We start from the raw sequence: 19,853 nt of genomic DNA, 5'->3' as shown, positions 1-19,853 counted from the left end.
AAAAAGGTGGATCTACAAGCTGATGAATGAGGGCGAGTACTCATCTGAGGTATTGTATTTAAATAATTTTAGAACCTGGTAAGGATCAGATTATTTATTATGATGTCATAATACATAAAATCTTTGAAATAAAAAAAGATCCACTCCCTTTCACATGACTGTTCATACTGCAAATAAATTCTAGTGCTCATGTGAGTCATGTGACTTTCTGCATCACTTTTGTATCTTCCTGTTGCACACTGATTATCTCGTTACACCCAAACAGATCAATCAACCTGCACTCTAAATGTCTTTATGGACAAAGGTGAAATATTATTTTATTAAATCATTTAATAAATTGGAAAATAACAACATTAGCAATGACTGTAGGTGCCATAATAGGCACAACTATAAACAACTGACCTGACATATAAGGGAAAATGGTGTCATCATCAAAATCTAAACCTTTTTCAGACTTAAAGAGGCAGACACATTTAGATACAGTCTTCTTGCAGGTTATTCACTCATTCTGAACACATTTCTTGTCTTAGACACATATTATTATAAGAAAAAAAATGTCAGAAAGGGTCTAGGACTTATGATTTAATGCATTTGCACAGGTTTTTCTCTGAATAGGGCTCTTGCTCTTGTTCTACAGTTTTTAGAAACATATCGCTGTCCTAACTAATAAAATTCATCATGCTGAACAGCACATGTATCACAAATTAGCCAAGGCAGCAGTATTTCTATGTGAAGTGTTTTAATGGAGTTTTAAAGAACTGGGTGCCTAGGACTCCAGTGTTTCTACACAACTTGCATTAGAGCAGCAGCGGTGCATTCAGACTGCAGCAAATACCTGCCTATGATTATGCTTTTTTATGCGTGTTAAAAGCGAAAGAATGAATTGAGTTCTCCTAAAATAGCACAGAGAAAATGTATGTGTACAACTACAGAGTTGCTTGTAAACCACAATATGATGTCTACATTCACAACATGTAAATTTAATGCAGTGTTAGCTTTAGTATTATTTCATATTTTATGTTTTATGGGCTTATCTTACACATGCAGACACAAAGAATTCAATAATCATCATGTAAGATATACGTAGCATGATTTTGAATGGAAATCAGGACACATTCAATTTCCAGTGATTACATCTTGAACCCATAACAAATTTGTAAAGGAAAATTACACTAAACTATGACACATCAGCTTTCAGGATGTTGATGACAGTATGGTGATATTTTAAAAGATGACATAAGGTTACGGCATCAGATGAGTCATGACAATGGTCATGAGAAGCCAAAGCCACCAAAGGTATTCAGCTATCGAGCAAGTGTGCCTTCATTGCTTGATTATGATGAAGCAACTAGAAAATGCAGGAAACATAAAGAACTTCTTTAAATAGACCTGTAATGGCTGAACCGCCTCAGTGTAGTCAGCTGTCGTTGTGAGGTTTATGTCAGGTGGAATAGTTGTAACAATCAGGTGAACTGTGGCCTTTTTAGATATGAAATAAGAAAATTTCATCAGCTGCTGCTCTATTCTCTGGTTTGATTATTCTATTGGTGCACAAAAGCAAAGTCGCATTGAGCAGATAAAATCTTAACATGTAATTCAGAAACTCCCACATATTTGTCATGTTTATTTTTAGTTCTCACGCCAACTATGTGGATGATGTCATAATCCTATCTGCAGCCACTTGTGTGGTTATCCCAGAGTGTCTCACGGTCTTGTTACGGTGACAGATGGCCATAAAAAGTCAGGCAGTGAAAGTTCTTTAACCTCCGCTGTATTTCAGTAAAAAGAGAAAATCGAACCTAAAAAACAAACAAACCATACGCTATTGTTTTATTGTCTGTGGTTAAAGTGCTGACTGCTGTAGGCCAAAATCAACAACCTCCTCCCTAAGCCACAAAGCTGAGAGCCATATAAAAACAGATCATTTATAAAGCACAATGATGTGTTAATGACTATTAACAAGACATGACTCTTTTCCAGTAATAACAAAAGAGCTCTGGGTTTTATCACTACATAGTGTGCTGTCAGATTTGAGCCCATCCTCAGCTGCTTTTCTCAGTTATTCCCAACACACAATAATACTTTGCTCACCCTCACCGCCATGCTGTATGAAGTCTTGGTGCTCCAACTGGTTAGAGCACAATTTCTGTTTAAAAGAGGGATGGGCCCACACTGCTCTCCAAGATACTTGGAATATAAAGGTTATTCTAGCTGACTAACTGTCTGCCTGTCAATCAGAGTTAGATCACAGAAGAAGTCCCTGCCAAACAGAGCATGTCATACTTGGGCGTCTAGTTCAGCAAAGTTTAATTTAATGTGTGTTAACATTGATTTGTCATGTCACTGAGTCGAAAAAGTGTCAGCTCACTGACACTACAGTTGTTTTTAAAGAAAATTATAATGTAAAGTATCATCAAAAGCATCATAATCACAGGCAAGGAGATCCATAGTGACAACATTCGTAAATAGTCTGCATAACTATGAAAAATCAAGTATTTTTCTGTCTTTTTTTTCTCACTATAACAGGTCATTCCGAGCATGCGCTAGAAATCTAGGGAATATAACTTAAATTGAAAGATTGCTACCAGTGAGGGCAAAGTCTTTTTTGTGGGTTAAAAAGGTTTCTCTGTTGGGTGCCTATGAACACACACTCACCAGCCACTTTATTAGGTACACCTATTTAACTGTTTATTAACAAAAATATCTAATTAACCAATCACATGGCAACAGCTAAGTCATGTAGCCATGAAGACATAGTCAAAATGACCGGCTGAAGCTGATTTGAGTATAGCGTGGTTGTTGGTCCCTGACTGGCTCGTCTGAGTGTTTCAGAAACTGCTGATCTGCTGGGATTTTCCCACACCACCATCTCTAAGGTTTACAGAGAATTGTCCAAAAAAGAGAAAATATCCAGTGAGCTGCGGTTCTCTGGGAGAAAATGCCTTTTGATGCCAGAGGTCAGAGGAGAATGGCTAGACTGCTTTAACTCACGTATGAACCTCAAAGCAGATGAGCTGCACCAGCAGAAGGCCATAACAGGTGCCACTCCTGCTTGTTATAAACAGAAAACTGAGGCTCAGACTCACCAAAATTGGACAATAGAAGTCTGGAAAAACTTGGTATGCTCGTGATTTCTGCTGCAACAGTCAGATTGCAGAATTTGGTGTAAACAACATGACAGCATGGATCCATTCTGTCTTATATGAACTGTTAGTGTGGGCAATATTTTCTTGGCACACTCAGTACCAGCTGATCATTGTTTGAATTCCTCAGCCTAACTGTGTATTGTTGCTTCCAGTAGGATAACGCACCATGTCACAAAGCTCAAATAATATCAAACTTGTTTCTTGAACAGAACTGGTGAGTTCTCTGTACTCAAATGGACTCCACAGTCACCAGATTGCAATCCAATAGAGCACTTGATGTGGTGAAACAGGAGATTGATTATCCAGTACTAGCAAGGTATAACTAATAAAGTAGCCTGTGAGTGTATGAGGTTTCAGATTTTTCCAGAGCCATGCTGAAACATCAATCACAGCCTGAGGTGTTAAGTTAAACTGCATTATTACGCTTTGTTTGGCTCATGGCCGACTGAAAGCTTCTTACAGTAAATGATGCAGTCAGTATAAACAGAATGTATGAATGAAGCAGATAAGCCATGGTCTGAGAAATATGATAGGAATGCTGACAACAGTTAAGACTACCTGTGCCAGGGTCATTCTCATGGCACTGACCGGCGACGGTTCAATGTCCACCAACTGCTGCACCGAGCTCAGAGTCTGGCACACACACACACACACACAAATAGACATCCAGGCATCCGCAGACCACACACCCAAAGAGCAGCAGTGCAAGCACACAGACAGACAAACACAAGGAGCGATTAGTGGAAAAAAAGTTTAGGGAAAAACTGTTAGCAAAGCTTGAACAGGAACAGGAAGACACAAAGAAGGAAGAGAACATTGTTACAGAGAAAACTGTTAGAACACTTGAAACAAGGCAAAAGATCAGAGGCAAGGAGAAACTGGCAGAACCCAGAGAGAGAAAGAGAAATGTAGAGAAAGGAGAGTGCACAATATGACTCAGACACAGGAGAGAAGGATACTACTCTAGAAAGGTATTAGAAACAGTGTCCAGTGAGAGCAATTTCTTTTTTTAGCCAGAAAGACTTAACAAGTCCCCGAAGAGGAGAAGAGAGGAGACAGCATGATTCCCACTGCTCCATTCCGATCACACAGACCGTGATCACTTGACAACAATTTAAAATATTTGTAGCATTCAGCAACCAATTGAATTTAAATGATTAAATTAGCTTGCGTAAATGACAAAAAAAAATCCCAGGCTAGAAAGATACGCTCCCAACGGACACGCAACATCTGAACACAGAGCCGATTCATGCATCTTTCACGTTGTCAGCAGACATTAGTTAACTGGGCAACTCCATCTGAAACTGTTAACATAAAGAAATCCCCAAAGTCTGGGAACAAAAGGCCCAAAGATATCTCAAGAGAAAAAAGGGCGATCACAGCTTTGGCTCACGGATTTTTAACTTGGCAGGTCTCTCAGGCCCACTCTCTAAATCAGAACTGCGGTAAATGAATTCTGTTTCATCACTCAACTTAAGGATTTAAGCAACATTTTATACACATAAGATATTAGAGAGGACAGAAAACACAGAATGAAAGGAAAGCCCACATGGCTGGCTGCTGTCTGTGTGTGGGAGTTTGTGCGTATGTGTGTATGTATGTGTGTGTGTGAGTCAGCAAGTGAAGTGGAGTGACAGTCCTGCTGTGAACAGGTTTATGTACAAACAATCTAAGTACTAGTGATACATGAGTATTAATCCAGGAGATCTGTGTGTAGTTGTGCGAGTCTCACCGTGTCACATTCACTGGGCTGGAACTGGAAGTCGTGCGCTTTGTGAAACACCGGATTCTCTTGCATGAACAACTGCTGGTTGTACTCCTGCATTATCTGAAAGAAAGCGTTAAGGAGATCTTTAATCCAGTACATTTTGCATGCAAGTTTGGTGCTGTGTAAACCCGACAATACAAGAGTCTGTTGAACTTCATGTGTGAAGAGGCTTCTGCTCCCTTCGAGGATGCAAACGACAATTTTTTTTCCCACTGCCGCATCTGAAGCCCACAGTGGGTGAGTGTTTCATATTCATGCATACATTTGTGGGTTCATATTTTGACTTTAGAGGGATTAATTTTTCGGTCCAAGAGGGATATGGTTCAGAAGTTAAGTCGAGTTTCTGAAGACATAACATTCAAACCAAAGCTAGTGTGAGTGTAGTTTAGGATGAGACCCGAAACCAGTGAGAAACTGTCCCACACAGGAAGCAGCTAGAAGCGATGTGGTGAGCAAACAATCCTGAAATACAGTGACATTCAGTAAAATGGCAACATGCAAAATAACCCCTGATAATGCGTTCGGGTCCTGAAGTTAACATTTCACAATTTGCCTGTGACTACATGCTGCGTTAATCAAAAACAGTCACTGTGTTGTGTCTTTCTTGCACAGTTAAAGTAGAATAGAAACCTCATCATGCCACACAAAAGGTACACACAGCTGCTCCCTTATTCACACAGGGTCACAACAAAAGGTAGCTCTATCTTTGATTTGACAGATTTTTACACCAGATTTCCTTCCTGACACAACCCCAAAATGATTCGTGCCTACTTCTGCAACAGAACTGAAGATCTGCTTGTGAGGTGGCTGTGCAAACCACTAAACTGCAGACAGACACAAAGAAATTAAAGAAAGAAAATAACAGAAAGAAAAAGACTGCTGAATGTCAAAACACTTTCAGTGGGTTCCATAGAAATGTCTTACCACAGATTCAAAAAGCATATTTTTGTATTGTCTGACTCACCCTGGTGGATTTGTCCAAAAGGAACTGATACGTGTTGTGTGTAGCCTGGGAGGCCTCAAGCTCAGTGCGACAAAGTGCCACCAGGTAGTCTTTGACGTGCTCATAGATTCTGCCGTCCAAGGCCTAGAAGACAGACAGAGAAAGACAGGAACCAGGGGTTACACTGAAGCATGGATGAATTCAATGTAATTCCACAATCCTTAATAATAAAGCAGAGAGGACAAGGGAATCAGGAGGAGACACTAAGAAATAGACAAAAAGAACAGAATGTGAATAAGCGTTGCTAGTTTGTCGTAAACTCAAATTAAATCTTGTGTTTAGATAGCCATAAATGTACTGTGATTTTGTTACATAATCTACTGATGCACGTCTATGTTTAAAAAATCATATTTGAGGTCCATAGTCCATAGATTACACTATAACTGATTGACAGCTCCCTTGCTTTTGTGTTATTTTTGTTGCATTTGTTGGGTGGGACAATTTCCTCTGTTAATGATTGTTTCTGTTATTGCATAAGCTACTGTGTAGCAGGACTAAATCAACGGAAACGTCTTGTGTGGAAGGTCATTTCAAGCTTTATTTTATGATAAATTTCACTAGAACACACCCCAAAACATGCAAAATACATACAGGACATACAGTCAAATTGAACAGAAATAGAGTCCAGCATAGCAAAGCCCACTTCTGTTACAAACAAACACGCCTCACTCGCATCGCCGCCTCCCATGGCGTACTGTATATTATAACTTTAAATGCAGTATATGGCATGTTTCCATGGGCCATTAAAAAGGATTTTATGAAAAACACTAAACTAAAAAAGGAAGAGGTGAAAAAGTGAAGAGAAAGATGGTGGGAAAATATAAAGAGGTGAGAGGGAGGGAACGAAGTCACAAGAAGGCCCAAAACCACGCAGATGTTTTTATTTAACAACTGTTAACATTAGCATTTCTGATGCACGGATGTAAAGACATTTTAATGAAGTATGCAGTCCAAGTGAACAGCCTTTCTATGGGCAGCCGGGATACTGCTGCCAAGCTGTAGGCAACGCTGCCAAACAGACAGAGAGCGGGGCTAATGGAGGGGAGGAGGAGAGGAAGAAGAGGGGAAGGGAGAGCATTTTGAAAAGGTATAAAAGGTATTAGTGGGTGAGAGCAAAAAAGAGAGACTTACTGAAAAAAATGTGTTTATGGGACACGAGTGTGTGTGTGAGTGAGTATGTGAGTGTGTTCTTTGGATGGTGTTCTCACAGCTGCAGAGGAAGGTGAAGGGGTTCAGATTCCAATTCAACAAAACACAGAGAAGGCACACACACACACAGACATCAGTGATCAAATGCTCAGAGACACACACATACACGCACTCCTCTGGCCAAAGTCTCAGAAACGTGCACACACTATTCTAACCAGCGGATCATTTAGGCCAAGTCTGCAGCCTCCAGCTAACACCTACGTCTGTCTCCTTCTTATACAGACAAACACATTTAAAAAAACAACATAAAACCCACAACCCACAGCATTCACACACAACACAGCCTCAAAAACAATGGGATATTGACAAGGACATTATGTCATTAAGGGTGGGTTGCTGGCTGACTTCTCTCTAAATGTTCCCTCATCATTCTGGTCATTTCCTCCTCCCCCTTTCTTCTCTTCCTCCCCTCCTTTTTTCATCCATTTACGGTAGTGTTGAAATGAAGTGAGTCAGCTTCCAGAAAAAGCCCCGTCCGTCCCTATACCATGGTCAGTGGATGTGTGTTTATGTGTGTGTGTCTGTGTTTGGGTTGAATGACTGCATCAGTTGGAACAATAAGGGCAGCACAGGGGAGCAGACGGGGCAGCAGAGGTGCAAGTGTGAGGGTGTGTGGTTGTGTGTGTCAATGTCTAGCCGGCAACTTTAAAGACCGACATTAATAACAGCATATACTGCTGACAGCAGAGGGAGACGTTGAGCAGTCGGTTCTTCCTCTGCCCTTTCACTAACGCTGTCGCATTGACAAGGACGGCTCACCTATAAGATTTAAGTTATTACCGCAGCCTCACTACAACTCTCAGTACAGTCAGTATTTATGAAGGGAAGATTTGATCTAAACAAGGCTATCAATTACAAGTCTCCTCACCTATCATCCCCAGAGAAACTATTCTATTATCCTTCAGTCATCTATTTCACACTTAATCATTTTCTTTTCTCAGATGACCTAGGAAGGAAGGAAGCCGATTCTTACCACTATAACTCATTTAATCTCAAACATTTCATGGGATAACTACAATATCTGTTGAACATGGAGATGAAAAGGCCCCAAAAGCATACAGGAATGCATTCATGGAAAAGATTTCACGCCTTCCTTGAACTGCAGAGAGAACTCATACATTCACAAGTGCTGATATTTTCAGGTAAACACCACAAATGAATCAGCACAGGAAGGAGAGGGAGGACAGACAGCTTGCTTCCTTCTAGCAATGTCCCTCATTCTCTGTGTGTGTTTTCATGCGCATATTTGTGTATGTGCATATTTCCCTGCAGTCCTGTCCTTCTGTCACAAGAAGCTAAGGATCTATTATTCAGAATGGCCTCGTAGTATAGATGCTCATGCACGCCTAAGGCAGAGCATGCGAGAGTGAGGAGAGAAGACAGAAAAGAAGATGGGAGAAGAAATAAACAAGGAGTCAAAAGCCAAGAAACAGAAGAAAAAAAACTTAAATTTTATTTAATATTATTGAAATCCTGAGTACATACCATTTAACTGATGGTCAGACAAATGAGAAAAACAAGAGCAATAAAGCTGCAGATGTAAAACAGACCAACATGTGTGTCTATAACAGAACTACCATAATCAGTCACGCCTGAGGATTTTTCATGCTGAAGAATTAAGCAATTGTCAATCAGACGCTTTCCAGATAGTACTGCACAGTGGGTTAAAATCTCATTATGCTTTTCTATGTTTATAATTCCACAAATTTTAACAAGACACCCAACACCACTGGCTGAAATGCAGCTTCAAACCATGACAGTTTTACCGATGGCTGTAGACACTCACTTGTCGTGCATTTTCCACTCTGGACTACTGATTCTCAGTCCAGTTGTTGTGAAATTTGGCACATCTTTTTCTCCCTTCCTTAACAATGTTTGTTGACAGCCACCCTTTCTACTGAGACACTTCTTTTGAGGCTTTAGTGAACAGTAGAGAATAGACCAATTGAAGTGTCAGATGCATCTCTCAGGTCCTGGGTTTGGATTTTTCACATTTCTTTAAGAAATAACTTTCAGATACTGTTCATCTGCTATAGGCAGTTTTGACACACCATGCTGAGATATGCCAAGTTTTCATCTAATAGATCTCTGGAAATCACTTGTTAGAGCAAAAATGCTCTAACGTGTCTGTGTTATCTTTGGCATTTTTAATAGATTCAACACAAGAAACTGGAACAAATGATGTTTTGTGACATACTACTAGTAACAAATTGCTTAAAAAATGTAAAAATTGGTTTCTTTTCATCCCTTGAGTTAGGTTCTGTTTTGTGCTTGAATGTTTCATGAAAATGGTCAAGTAAAAGTAATGGACTGAAAATTTGTGAAAAAGCAGCCAGAGAAACTTGAAAAAGACCTTCAGACATCCTGGAGAACTATTGCTCGAGAACACTTTAAAAATTCCAAGAAATTCTGGCTCTTTGGAGGCAAAATATAAGGAAACATATGATGTTTCGAGACTTTTACTTTATGTGTTGTATCTGTGAGCATGTTAGCCCATGTTTGTACAACAGAGTAGCTAGGCTGTAAGTGAATTACAGACTGGGATTTTTGTTTGTGTATTTTCATACAGATCATAATTAAAGCAGTATCACAACTGAAACAGCTCAGCAAGATATTATTGTGTCTGATTAAGACTGTGCTTAACCACCTTTTGTATTCAATCATCTTAGCAGTTTAAAATAAAAGACCAAAGACAAAAGAATGTCTTTTTTGATATTCCATCAGCTGAAAATGATAATTTCCTGCCCACCGATGATTTGGTTTAAGTTGACATTAGCATGGCTCACTTTTCTTCACATAAGCCCCTTTCAAATCGTAAATCCGCACAACGCTGCGACTTTCTTTGAAGACTCAAAACTGTGAAATCAACACTTTTTCGTGTGTGATATTTCCCTACCAGCTATTTCACTGACAGTGAATGGGAGTCTGACTTTGTGGACTCATGAAAGGAACACATTTTCCCAAAACTGAACTTAGATTCAAAGCTCCCCAATTTATATTCTGAAAACAGAAAAATGCTTCCTCATTCCCGTCCAAAAAAAAAAAAAAAAATCCCTCCGGATATTATCCAAGGGAGGCTCTTAAGTCAGTACTTGATCTAGTAAAGCAAAATATTGCAACAGCATTAAAATCTCGAGTCTTTAATGTTGGCTTTGTGTTTTCACTTTCACACCACTTACCTCATTCATTTCCTTTCTTTCATCTTTCTATATTTACCTGTATGCAGTGCAGCAGATCTGTATGGTAGTACCGATCGTGGTGAGCATTGGCAGCAGCTAGCGTTAGCAAGTAGTCATTCCTGGCCTGTGTCGCCTTTGAGTTACAGTCACTTCTTTTTGCTTTCAACTTCAAAAAACAGACAGAAAAAATGTGTATAGTGTTACTACTTGTTTTTAAATAATTGTTCAAAGTAATACATCTGAAAGCCCTGCCTAAACAAGCCGCTGTTATGTTTCAGGTTCTTACCTTCACACTTGCTTTCTGTAAACTAATTCTTGACTGAAAAAGACCCAGTTTAGACCTGAAAAAGACAAAAAACAAAACAATAATAAGTATCTAATTTTATTTTATTTTTTTTTAAACACTGTAAACTTTTTGTGTATTCACATTTTTAAATTTAACATGTCAAGTAAAAGACGACAGAAGGGAAGATCCAAGGATTTCTACCACATCTCCATCCTCTGATTCGGACCAGACTTTATAGACGAACCCTGGCCTGAGCAGAGCGAGACTTGACAGTGATGAATGTGAGCCTGATCCAGACACTCATTTGTATCAATGACAGAGAGAGCCTGTCTCCTCCCGGCATGTGTATCCGTGCGCATGAGCGCAAAAACATTAAAAAAAGCATGTTTATTTCGATTAAATCTAACACTCGCCGATGCAAATGCTTCAGTGTGTAATTTTCTCTGCCAGTTCCCCGCGCGAGAGTACCTGTAAAATGCTTCTACTTAAGTCCTACTTTACACCCCGAGTGCTGTTAAAAATAACATTCACACCAATTTATTCCTGTGTGTTCCTTGTGCCTCGCCATTTTTATCCTCTCAAACACACACGCATGTGCATACTCTCCAATAATGGCACACAGGCGATACAGTTATTTCCATCGCTGCTACTTTCTACTGAGCGATGGAGAACAGAAAAGAGTAGATTGGCCAATCGATGTGAGCGCAAACCAAGGGTTGAGAATTCAATGAAGTGAAAATGTCACCATAGCTACTGCTACCAAGGGATGGGAGGAAAACAACACTCATCAGCTCCAGATCAAACTCTGGAACTAATTGTGAGACTGCAAAGCTTCAAGATTTGAATTCTTAGAGCAGAAACAGGTCAGGTGGCTGTTCAATCAGAAAGCCTCTTAAGCTTGGAAGGTAATAAAAAAGTAAAGGACAGACACCAGGGTCACAGGAAAAAAGTGCTTTCAATCAACATCAACATTACTCTCTATATATCTGCTGGAGCTATGCTTCAAATTAATTAATAATATCAAATTAACATCGTTTAGATGTGGTTAGCTGATTCATCAAAACTAAAGTCAGTCAATGTTTCCACACTATTCTTTACTGTTCCTCTGTTGTTGTTTTCATGTCTTTTCGTCTGTATTTTTTCTCTCTCTTTCAAACACCTGTGTATGTTTATGACTGATTGCTTCTTTCATCCTCGATGACAATGTTTTTCCCTTTCTTTATCTCTCTCCAAACAGAAACACACACACACATTCTCCTTATGAGGTTAACCAGCTTCCCTCTCTTGATTACATTCTCCCTCACCATGGAGACCATCTGTTTAGTCACACCATTTTTATATATTTACCAAGAAGTGTGGTAAATTAAAGAAAAATCCAACATAAAGTTTCTAAGTAAGACAAGTGTAGGGAGACAGGATTTACCACCAGTAGACTTTGGGTGTGACTTGATATTTAGGAGGACTCTTCTCTCATTTTGGTGTTATGATACACGGTTGTGTAAAGTGCTCTCTTGAGCTTTATTCACACAGGCCTAAACATCCTTCAGTGACCCACAGGCAGTAAATAGGTGAAATGGGTCTCAAAGAGGTGCTACACCGAAAACCTTGCAATGTCTTTCGTTGCTATCAGTTTGCTGCAGTCACCTGTAGGTTCCACAGAAATGAACTAAAGCTAAAAAGTGTGGCGCAATCTACGCTATATTGCTAAAAGTATTCCCTCGCTCACCCAAATCAATGGATTCAGGTATTCCAGTTACTTCCATTGCCACAGGTGTATAATATCAAGCCTCTAGGCATGCAGACTGCGTCTACTAATATTTGTGAACGAATGAGTCGCTCTCAGGAGCTCAGTGAATTCCAGAGTGGTACCGTGATAGGACACAACCTGTGCAGTAAGCCTAGCACTGAAATTTCCTCACTACTACATATTCCACAGTAAACTGTTAGTGGTATTATAACAAAGTGGAAGTGACTGGAAATGACAGCAACTGAGCCATGAAGTGATGAACCCTTCCTGTTCCAACATGACTGCGCACCAGTGCACAAAGCAAGGTCCATAAAGACATGGATGAGTGAGTCTGGTGTGGAAGAACTTGAATGGCCTGCACAGAGTCCTCATCTCAACCCGCCAGAACAACTTTAGGATGAATTATGAGTGGAGACTGCGGGCCGGCCCGTCTCATCCAACATCAGTTTCTGACCTCATAAATGTGCTTCTGGAAGATTGGTCAAAGGTTCCCATAAACCCACTCTTAATCCTTGTGGAAAGCCATCCCAGAAGAACTGAAGCTGTTATAGATGCAAAGGGTGGGCTGACTAACATCATGTTAAACCCTATGGGTTAAGAATGGGATGTCACTCAAATTCATATGCATATGAAGGCAGAGGAGTGAATACTTTTGGCAATATAGTGTATGAATGTTTTCTTTGTATAATTGTCTTTACCTTAAAATATAAAGCACCTTGAGGCAACTGTTGCTGTGATTTGGTGCTAGATAAATACAATTGAATTGAACTGAATGGTAACCATCAAAGTAATAGTTGGTTGAAATCTGTTGGTCACATCAATGAGATGAATTGAGAAATCAGTGTCTTCAATGCAAACAAAACACAACCCTCAAGCAATCAAAGCAATCCCAAAGAGGTTTTTGGTGCCGCATCCTCTTTGCAACCGATTTCATCTAAATCTGGTAACTGCACCGCTCAAAATCAAAGACAATAAAAAAATTAGAACAGCTTTGTATTGATTTGCAAGTGGACCCAACTCGTGCCAGGCAAATATGTGCCCTCCACAGCATAACAGGGACACCAGATCCCCTCACTGAAACTGACTTGGCAACTACCTGAAAAGCCCTACACACACACACGTGCACAGTGTTGCGGCAGACTTACTTCGCCTCGATGTCGGCCTTCTCTCGTATAGCGTGGGCAACCTGCTCGCAGTCGTAGTATTTTTTCTTAGCTTTGGCCAACTCCTTCACTGACTCCTGCAGCTCTGCTTGAATGCCGCTCAGCTGATCTATTGTCTGTGAAAAGGGAAAAAGACAACAGGCATATGTTTGAAGAACAAGCAGAACAACATGAAGTTAACTCTGAGCAAGCACATTGGAAAGATGCAGCAGCAACAGAGCACAAATACTGCTTCAGAAAAAAAATGACCAACTCACCTTTTTAAGCTGCTGCTCCTTGTACAGTCTAACAGTCTTAGCGGGCTCTGATACTTGACTCTTGTAATTGTCGCATACATTGAGCCTGGACTGGCTCACCTGGACTGTACCTTCCAAATAGGACCTCCACACTGCATACACATTCCTAGTAGGAGAGAAAAAGCACTGAGTGCTGGAAAGTTTCTGCAGCTGGATTATTTAATTAATCCAATATCCATTTGCTTGGATATTGGACATGTTTTTTAAAATGTGGGTTTTAAAAAAACTTTGTGAGCAGGGAACCACAAGGGGAGAAAATTTGTGTCGCAATGCATTATTTCTGTTTGTCAGAATAACTTAGATCCAACTTCAAGTCTTCTATTTCAGTGCCTCTGTTACAGTAAATAATGACTCATAACTGTGCTGTAGACCATGACGATTTTTTTCTAGAATATTGAACGACTCCAGCACAGTATAATTTCAGCCTTCATGTGAACACTGCAGCTGAAATAAATTTGTAGATGATGCAAGAAGACAAAGTAGCTTCCAGCTCCTAATTTTATGTAATATGTGCATTTTTCTGTGTCATATGCACACACACAAACCTACCTATAGTCTGTTCTCTGGTCATCAGGGTTGATTCCAGGCCAGTCTCTCTTTAGGTACTGACTCGCTAACTTCTGCAGAGCCTGAAAGCACAAGAGCACAAAAATGGGGAGCTGGGAACAATTAAGGACCATCTAGCTCCTATTGTCTGATTAATGAATCCCTGCCAAATCCCCGGAGAAGATGCTTTTGATGTTATAGGAAACATGCAGACTGTTAGAATAAAATGAATTACAAGTTTGTGAACTGCACTGAGTCAGCTCACTTGCACCCAGTCATTCAGATGAGAGAAACAGTGTCTAATGTTTGGAATTCATAGCGAATAAAATACATTCAAATCTGCAACTTGACAGAAAATGCATTCACTGTTATCATTATGCAAGAAAAAGGAACGTATGGTGAAGATGGGCGGTTGGATTTTTATTTCTGTACAGTGGATGTTTTACAGTTTAGTTTGGGTATCAGTGCACAAAACAATAGACCGGCTTTGTATCAGTAAATCCGAGTCAGTTCCCGAGAAACCTGAGGGCTACAAGAAAGGGTAACCTACATCTTCCAGACTGGGTCACTGTGTCAGTAACAGTGACTCACAAACGCTCTGTCCTCGTGTCCCTGTGTTTACGTTCGTAGGGATGGGTAGCCTTAATAAAAGAATCCCTACTAAAATACAGTCAAGACAGTTTGAGTTTCAAGGTAAATACTCCAATCCTCAAAGCCACCTTCTTCCCTTTATCTTTTTTATCAAGCTTCCAGATCTGCATGTAAATCTGATATCATTCCTCTTTACAAATCTCCTCCTTGTTATCCTAAATCACCAACACTTCCCTCTCTCCATTCTTCACCCTTCATCACTTACATTATGATTCTCAAAAGGCCTATTTTTAAATCTAACTATTGCCCCCCCACAATCCCCTTACACCCAATTGCATTTACACATATACACATCCCTTCTGTGCTCTTTTTTTCTAATACCATGCTATTGAGCTCTCTTTTACTTTTGTCTCTCTCATTATAACATACTCAACAGAATTACCCTGTATCTCTCTTTCTCATCTTGCTTTTTTTCACCTTTCACAGATGGTGACTGAGGCCATCAAAGAACAGTTCTTTCTCTAGTTTCCTGGACCAGATATTTGTTTCCCTCCAGCTGACACACAAGCTTGTGTCCTGGGGGAGACTGTGGCCTAGTGACCCCTGGCATCCACTGTCTAAAAACCTCATAAAGAAAGGGAGAATAACTCTTTTATGAAGAAAAAAGAAAAAAAAACAGCATTATCTCCTAAATGTCTCAACTGGAGTGAACTAAGCATGTTTTGTAGTACATGACATGCAGTGAGTAGATTAATAAAGAGAGTCCAGGTTTAGTTTTATTATCTATTTGTGCCTTTATTTTGCACAAATAAAGGAAAGATAAAGAAACAGCAAAAGCAAAATAAACAAATGGGCAAGATTACTGGCATCAGCAACCTTGTGTCATGAACACATAAAGATCAAGAACAGTCATCCTCGCTCTCTTTTTCTCACTCTTACCAACAGGCTGCAGTGGATCTGGATGGCACTTTTACTTTGAAGCCAACATTCTCCATTTCTGGTTTGTGTTGGACTTTTAACAGTTTCACTGTGGCAAGTAGTTTACAAGTATTTGCAGATAAGTCAACACCTTCATGCAAACTATGGGCAACCTTGGGAATCTGCTAACTACTAATTGCAATTAGGTTTTCGGTTCAGCACCATATACCCTTTTACAACAGATTTCACACTAGTGACGGCAACCTCCAGAAGCCACTCCCCAACTGGTTACCAGGAAGTCACTTACCAGTCTAGGCCTTCGTGGTTAAGGCTTTAGCAATTGATTTCACACCGACGATTACCAGAACCCTTCACAGCTGGTCAGGTAATATTCATTTTCACATAGCAACCAGTGGTCACCGATTGCTGCCTGAGGCCTCAAAGAAATCTCTCTGAACGCTAAACTGCTCAAACAGTCTGATTAGACACTCATCTGCAGAACTTTCCAATACCAACAAACTAACATTCACGCCCACTTCACATGAGGATTATCCATCTGTCCAGCACAGTGAAGACAGGCTGCGTTTGAACCTCTCTTCCTTTTTCATTCTTGTTACAACTCCACATCTCTTGTTACAGTATCACATCTCTCTGCTACTGCAGCTCTTAATCCACTCCACACTGAGGCCACCCATATGGAAAAGTAACGGAGAGAAACATTGTACTACCAGATGGGATTCTAATTTTTTTTTTAATTGTTTGTATTTCTTTTCCATATGTGCATCCATAACAACATAAAGAGCTCCGGATTTCTGACTTGATCTGTGGTTTGTTTCTAGCGAAGAAATTCTTTGCACTGCACTGTAACAGCTAGGAGATAGAGGATGTTATGCCATAGAGCCGTCAATAAAGCTATTAAACTACATTTTGACCTCCAGCTGTCTTCAGAATGAAGACAACCCATCACTTGGGTAAGAACAGGACATTCTTACATTCAATATGAACCTGTGGGCAAATTCACACTTAAACAAATCTGAACTTACCATTTATTTAAAGGTGAGAGTGCCTTTGAAAGCAAGCCAAAACATAAAGTTGCAGGAGTAGCCATTTCACTATTAGACATTGACCACCTGCATGTCCTTGCTCCAAACCTTTTTTTTATGCCAGCACACAACTTGGACCCTCTTAGATCAGCCTACAGAGCTGTTATCAGAGTAAGAGCAATGACTGAATGGTGAGAAGGACACTGACTGACTGATATGTGAAAGCTTACCTAAGGTGCTCTTGGCCTATTAGGAGGATGCTCTTCAGTTACTCCTGGCTCATCTTTTTATTCCAACTGCTCTTGCTACAGCCTCTCTTCCCCCCTTCCTCTCTATTTTCATGCAGTATGCTTTGTTCCTTTCCATTTTTTTCTCATTCTCTCTCTCTCACTCTCTCCAGCTTCCTTCTATTCATTTTCTACAGGACATCTCATCCCTCCATCCTCCTTTCTCTGCTGTCATCACCTGACAACCACCTGAACAGCATGTTGCCATAGCAACTCCTCTGCCCTCCCTATGTGGTCTTGGTGAAGTAGAAATGCTCCCTTTAGTAGTGTGTCTTTATGTGTGTGTATGTCACACACACACACACACACACACACACACACACACACACACACACACACACATATATCCTGTTTTTGTGATCAGAGTGGCAAAACAGGGTACCCAGACTGGAGGATATCCTGTGTGTGTGTGTGTGTGTGTGTGTGTGTGTGTGTGTGTGTGTGTGTGTGTGTGTGTGTGTGTGTGTGTGTGTGTGTTAGAGAGAGAGTAACAAATCGTTGACAAACAAAGGAAAATTGAAGGAAGAAGGAGAAAGGCTAAGTTCTGCGTATTTTAGGCATATGAGCTAGTAGGCTTCGCTAAACATCCAGTAATTACACTTGTTATTATAAACATGTGAGTTTGCACACCACTTTTAAAGTCATTACCTCATGTAGGGCATGTGAAAAGGTGAAGGACTCACCCAACTGGACATTAAACTGTATTTAACCAGCCAGCTCGTGTGATGTTCAGGTGCAGCGATTTGTGCCAGTGTGAGAAAAGAGCAAATAACAGCCACAGCTAGCGAGAGGTCGCCCTGCGATACGTATCATGAAAGCTCTACTCATCCAGCACCTAAATCAAACACAGCTCTTCCAGTACCCAGAATGCAGCTGACGCATCACCTGCCGTGGGCTACACAGAACTACCACACAGGCTGTATTGTTAGGGACAGATTATTTGCAACTGTTTGAAATTTTGACAGTCCCTGTGTTACTTTGACAAGAAGTAAGGCAATACACCAATAGCCTTGCAGGACTGATCAATTATTTTTGATAAGTGTGTTTTGAGAACACTCCTGTTTTTAGAGCTGCAGACTAGTGCTTTATTTACTTAGTATCGATCTGAGGAGTTGGCCGTCCAACTGCGGTCTGGGGTGTGGGGCCTCCCTGCTGCTGCGGAGTCGGGGTGGTCTACCTCTCCCCACCGCAGGGAAAAGGGTAACACCACCTGGGTCTGGGTGCAATTCCCCCCTCCAGGGGCAAGGGTACCTAGACCCGGTTTGTAGAGTACGCTTGGGGAGTGTGATTGTGTGTACAGCGTCTCTTTATGTCTGTCTCCACGTTGGTTGAGTGTGGAGTAAGTGCATATGAGAGCATGAGGGTGGGAATGGATGTTTGTGTCTGTGTGTGCCTGTATATCTGTGTCTATATGTCAGGTTGGGTATCAGACGCCACCTCTCTGAGGACACCTCAGGCCCTCCAAGGTTTGGAGGCCTATCTCCACCCACCACCACTTCCCCTGCCGGTGGCGGACTCCCTCAGGTGTCGGTGTGTTGGTGGTTCTTTGTGTCTGGGGGTGGGCGTCCGGGCACACACCGGCTCACTCCTTGGCGGCCGCTTGTCGGGGCCTGGGGCCTGGGGCTCGCTCGGGCCCCTCTGGAGGTGGGGTGCCCCCGGCCTCTCGGCCTGGGGCTCGGTCACTCAGGCACAGCTGGGGGCCGGCGGAGCTCACGGGCGCGTCACTGCAACTCCCCTTGACTTCTGCTCCGCGGCTGCTGGGCAAGCCCTCATCTGGGACTCTCCTCAGCTCTTACTGGAACAGTGGCGCGGCTGCCCCTCTGTTGGTCTTCCATGGTCTCTTGTGTTCTGGGGGCCTCTGGATGTCTGGAGTTTTGATCTCCTCCATACCTGCTTCACACCCTGGAGGACGGGGCTGTGGCCCCCCCACACTCCCTAGCAGATCATTACATGGAGAAACCTTTGGAATGCAAGCATGCTGATCCACACAGGTATGCACACATGGGTATTCACAGACACGGACTAAAGCTTTCTTGGCTGCTGCCTCAAAGCACACTGTGCGCTGTCTATCTTGCGTGCTGCACAATATCGTTTATTATTTAGTAAATATTGATATCTATGACTAGCTAGTTTATTGTGATGGTGCTTTGTTTTCTCTATTATTATGTTGCTCTTTGTTGTTTGCTGTCTCCTCTGTTTGTTTTTTTTGTTTGTTTTTTTTTTTTTCTCCATACAGGTGACCCAGGAGTTCTTTTTTTTTTTTTTTTCCCTCTCCTCCCCCCCCTTCTCACCGTCTCTTCTCCCCTTTGGTTTTCTTTCTTTCTCTCCCCCTCTTTCTCTCATTCATTCCCCCTGTCCTATTTATTAAAAAAAAAAATATATATATGACAAAGGATGAACTGAAGCTCTGCCATCATGTAATGTCGCATACTGCTGTTTCTGATGTCATTTAAAAAAATAAAAAAAAAAAAGTATCGATCTGATACCAAGTAAATACTGTACCAGTATTGCTGAGTTTAAACTCCGCATGAGTTTGTAAATCACAGCTTAAAACTAGAGATGGACCGATCCGATATTACGTATCGGTATCGGTCCGATACTGACCTAAATGACTGGATCGGATATTGGAGAAAAATAAAAAATGTAATCCGATCCATTAAATATCACGAAA

At 41.1% G+C, this 19,853-nt stretch overlaps 1 protein-coding gene across 2 annotated transcripts in view; it reads right to left on the bottom strand.

The window, feature by feature from the left end:
* Positions 1-19,853, bottom strand: part of fchsd2 (FCH and double SH3 domains 2) — a 77,384-nt gene that overhangs the window by 27,005 nt on the left and 30,526 nt on the right. The window contains exons 4-11 of one of the 2 annotated variants that reach the window (XM_085245720.1): positions 14,347-14,426; positions 13,759-13,903; positions 13,484-13,617; positions 10,592-10,646; positions 10,343-10,471; positions 5,879-6,001; positions 4,879-4,974; positions 3,705-3,779 (exon numbers count right to left, since the gene is read on the bottom strand). In XM_085245720.1, coding sequence (XP_085101846.1) covers positions 3,705-3,779; positions 4,879-4,974; positions 5,879-6,001; positions 10,343-10,471; positions 10,592-10,646; positions 13,484-13,617; positions 13,759-13,903; positions 14,347-14,426 — 837 coding nt within the window. The remainder of the gene's footprint in view (positions 1-3,704; positions 3,780-4,878; positions 4,975-5,878; positions 6,002-10,342; positions 10,472-10,591; positions 10,647-13,483; positions 13,618-13,758; positions 13,904-14,346; positions 14,427-19,853) is intronic. The other variant, XM_085245721.1, reaches the window with a different exon arrangement.

Source organism: Mchenga conophoros, linkage group LG14 (genome assembly GCF_057382185.1).
Source record: "Mchenga conophoros isolate Kocher_MC1m ecotype Shallow Benthic linkage group LG14, M_conophoros_male_GT1.1, whole genome shotgun sequence".
NCBI classification, from domain to species: Eukaryota; Metazoa; Chordata; class Actinopteri; order Cichliformes; family Cichlidae; genus Mchenga; species Mchenga conophoros.
Note: the sequence above shows the minus strand (reverse complement) of the source record. Positions and strands in the feature narration are given on the sequence as shown.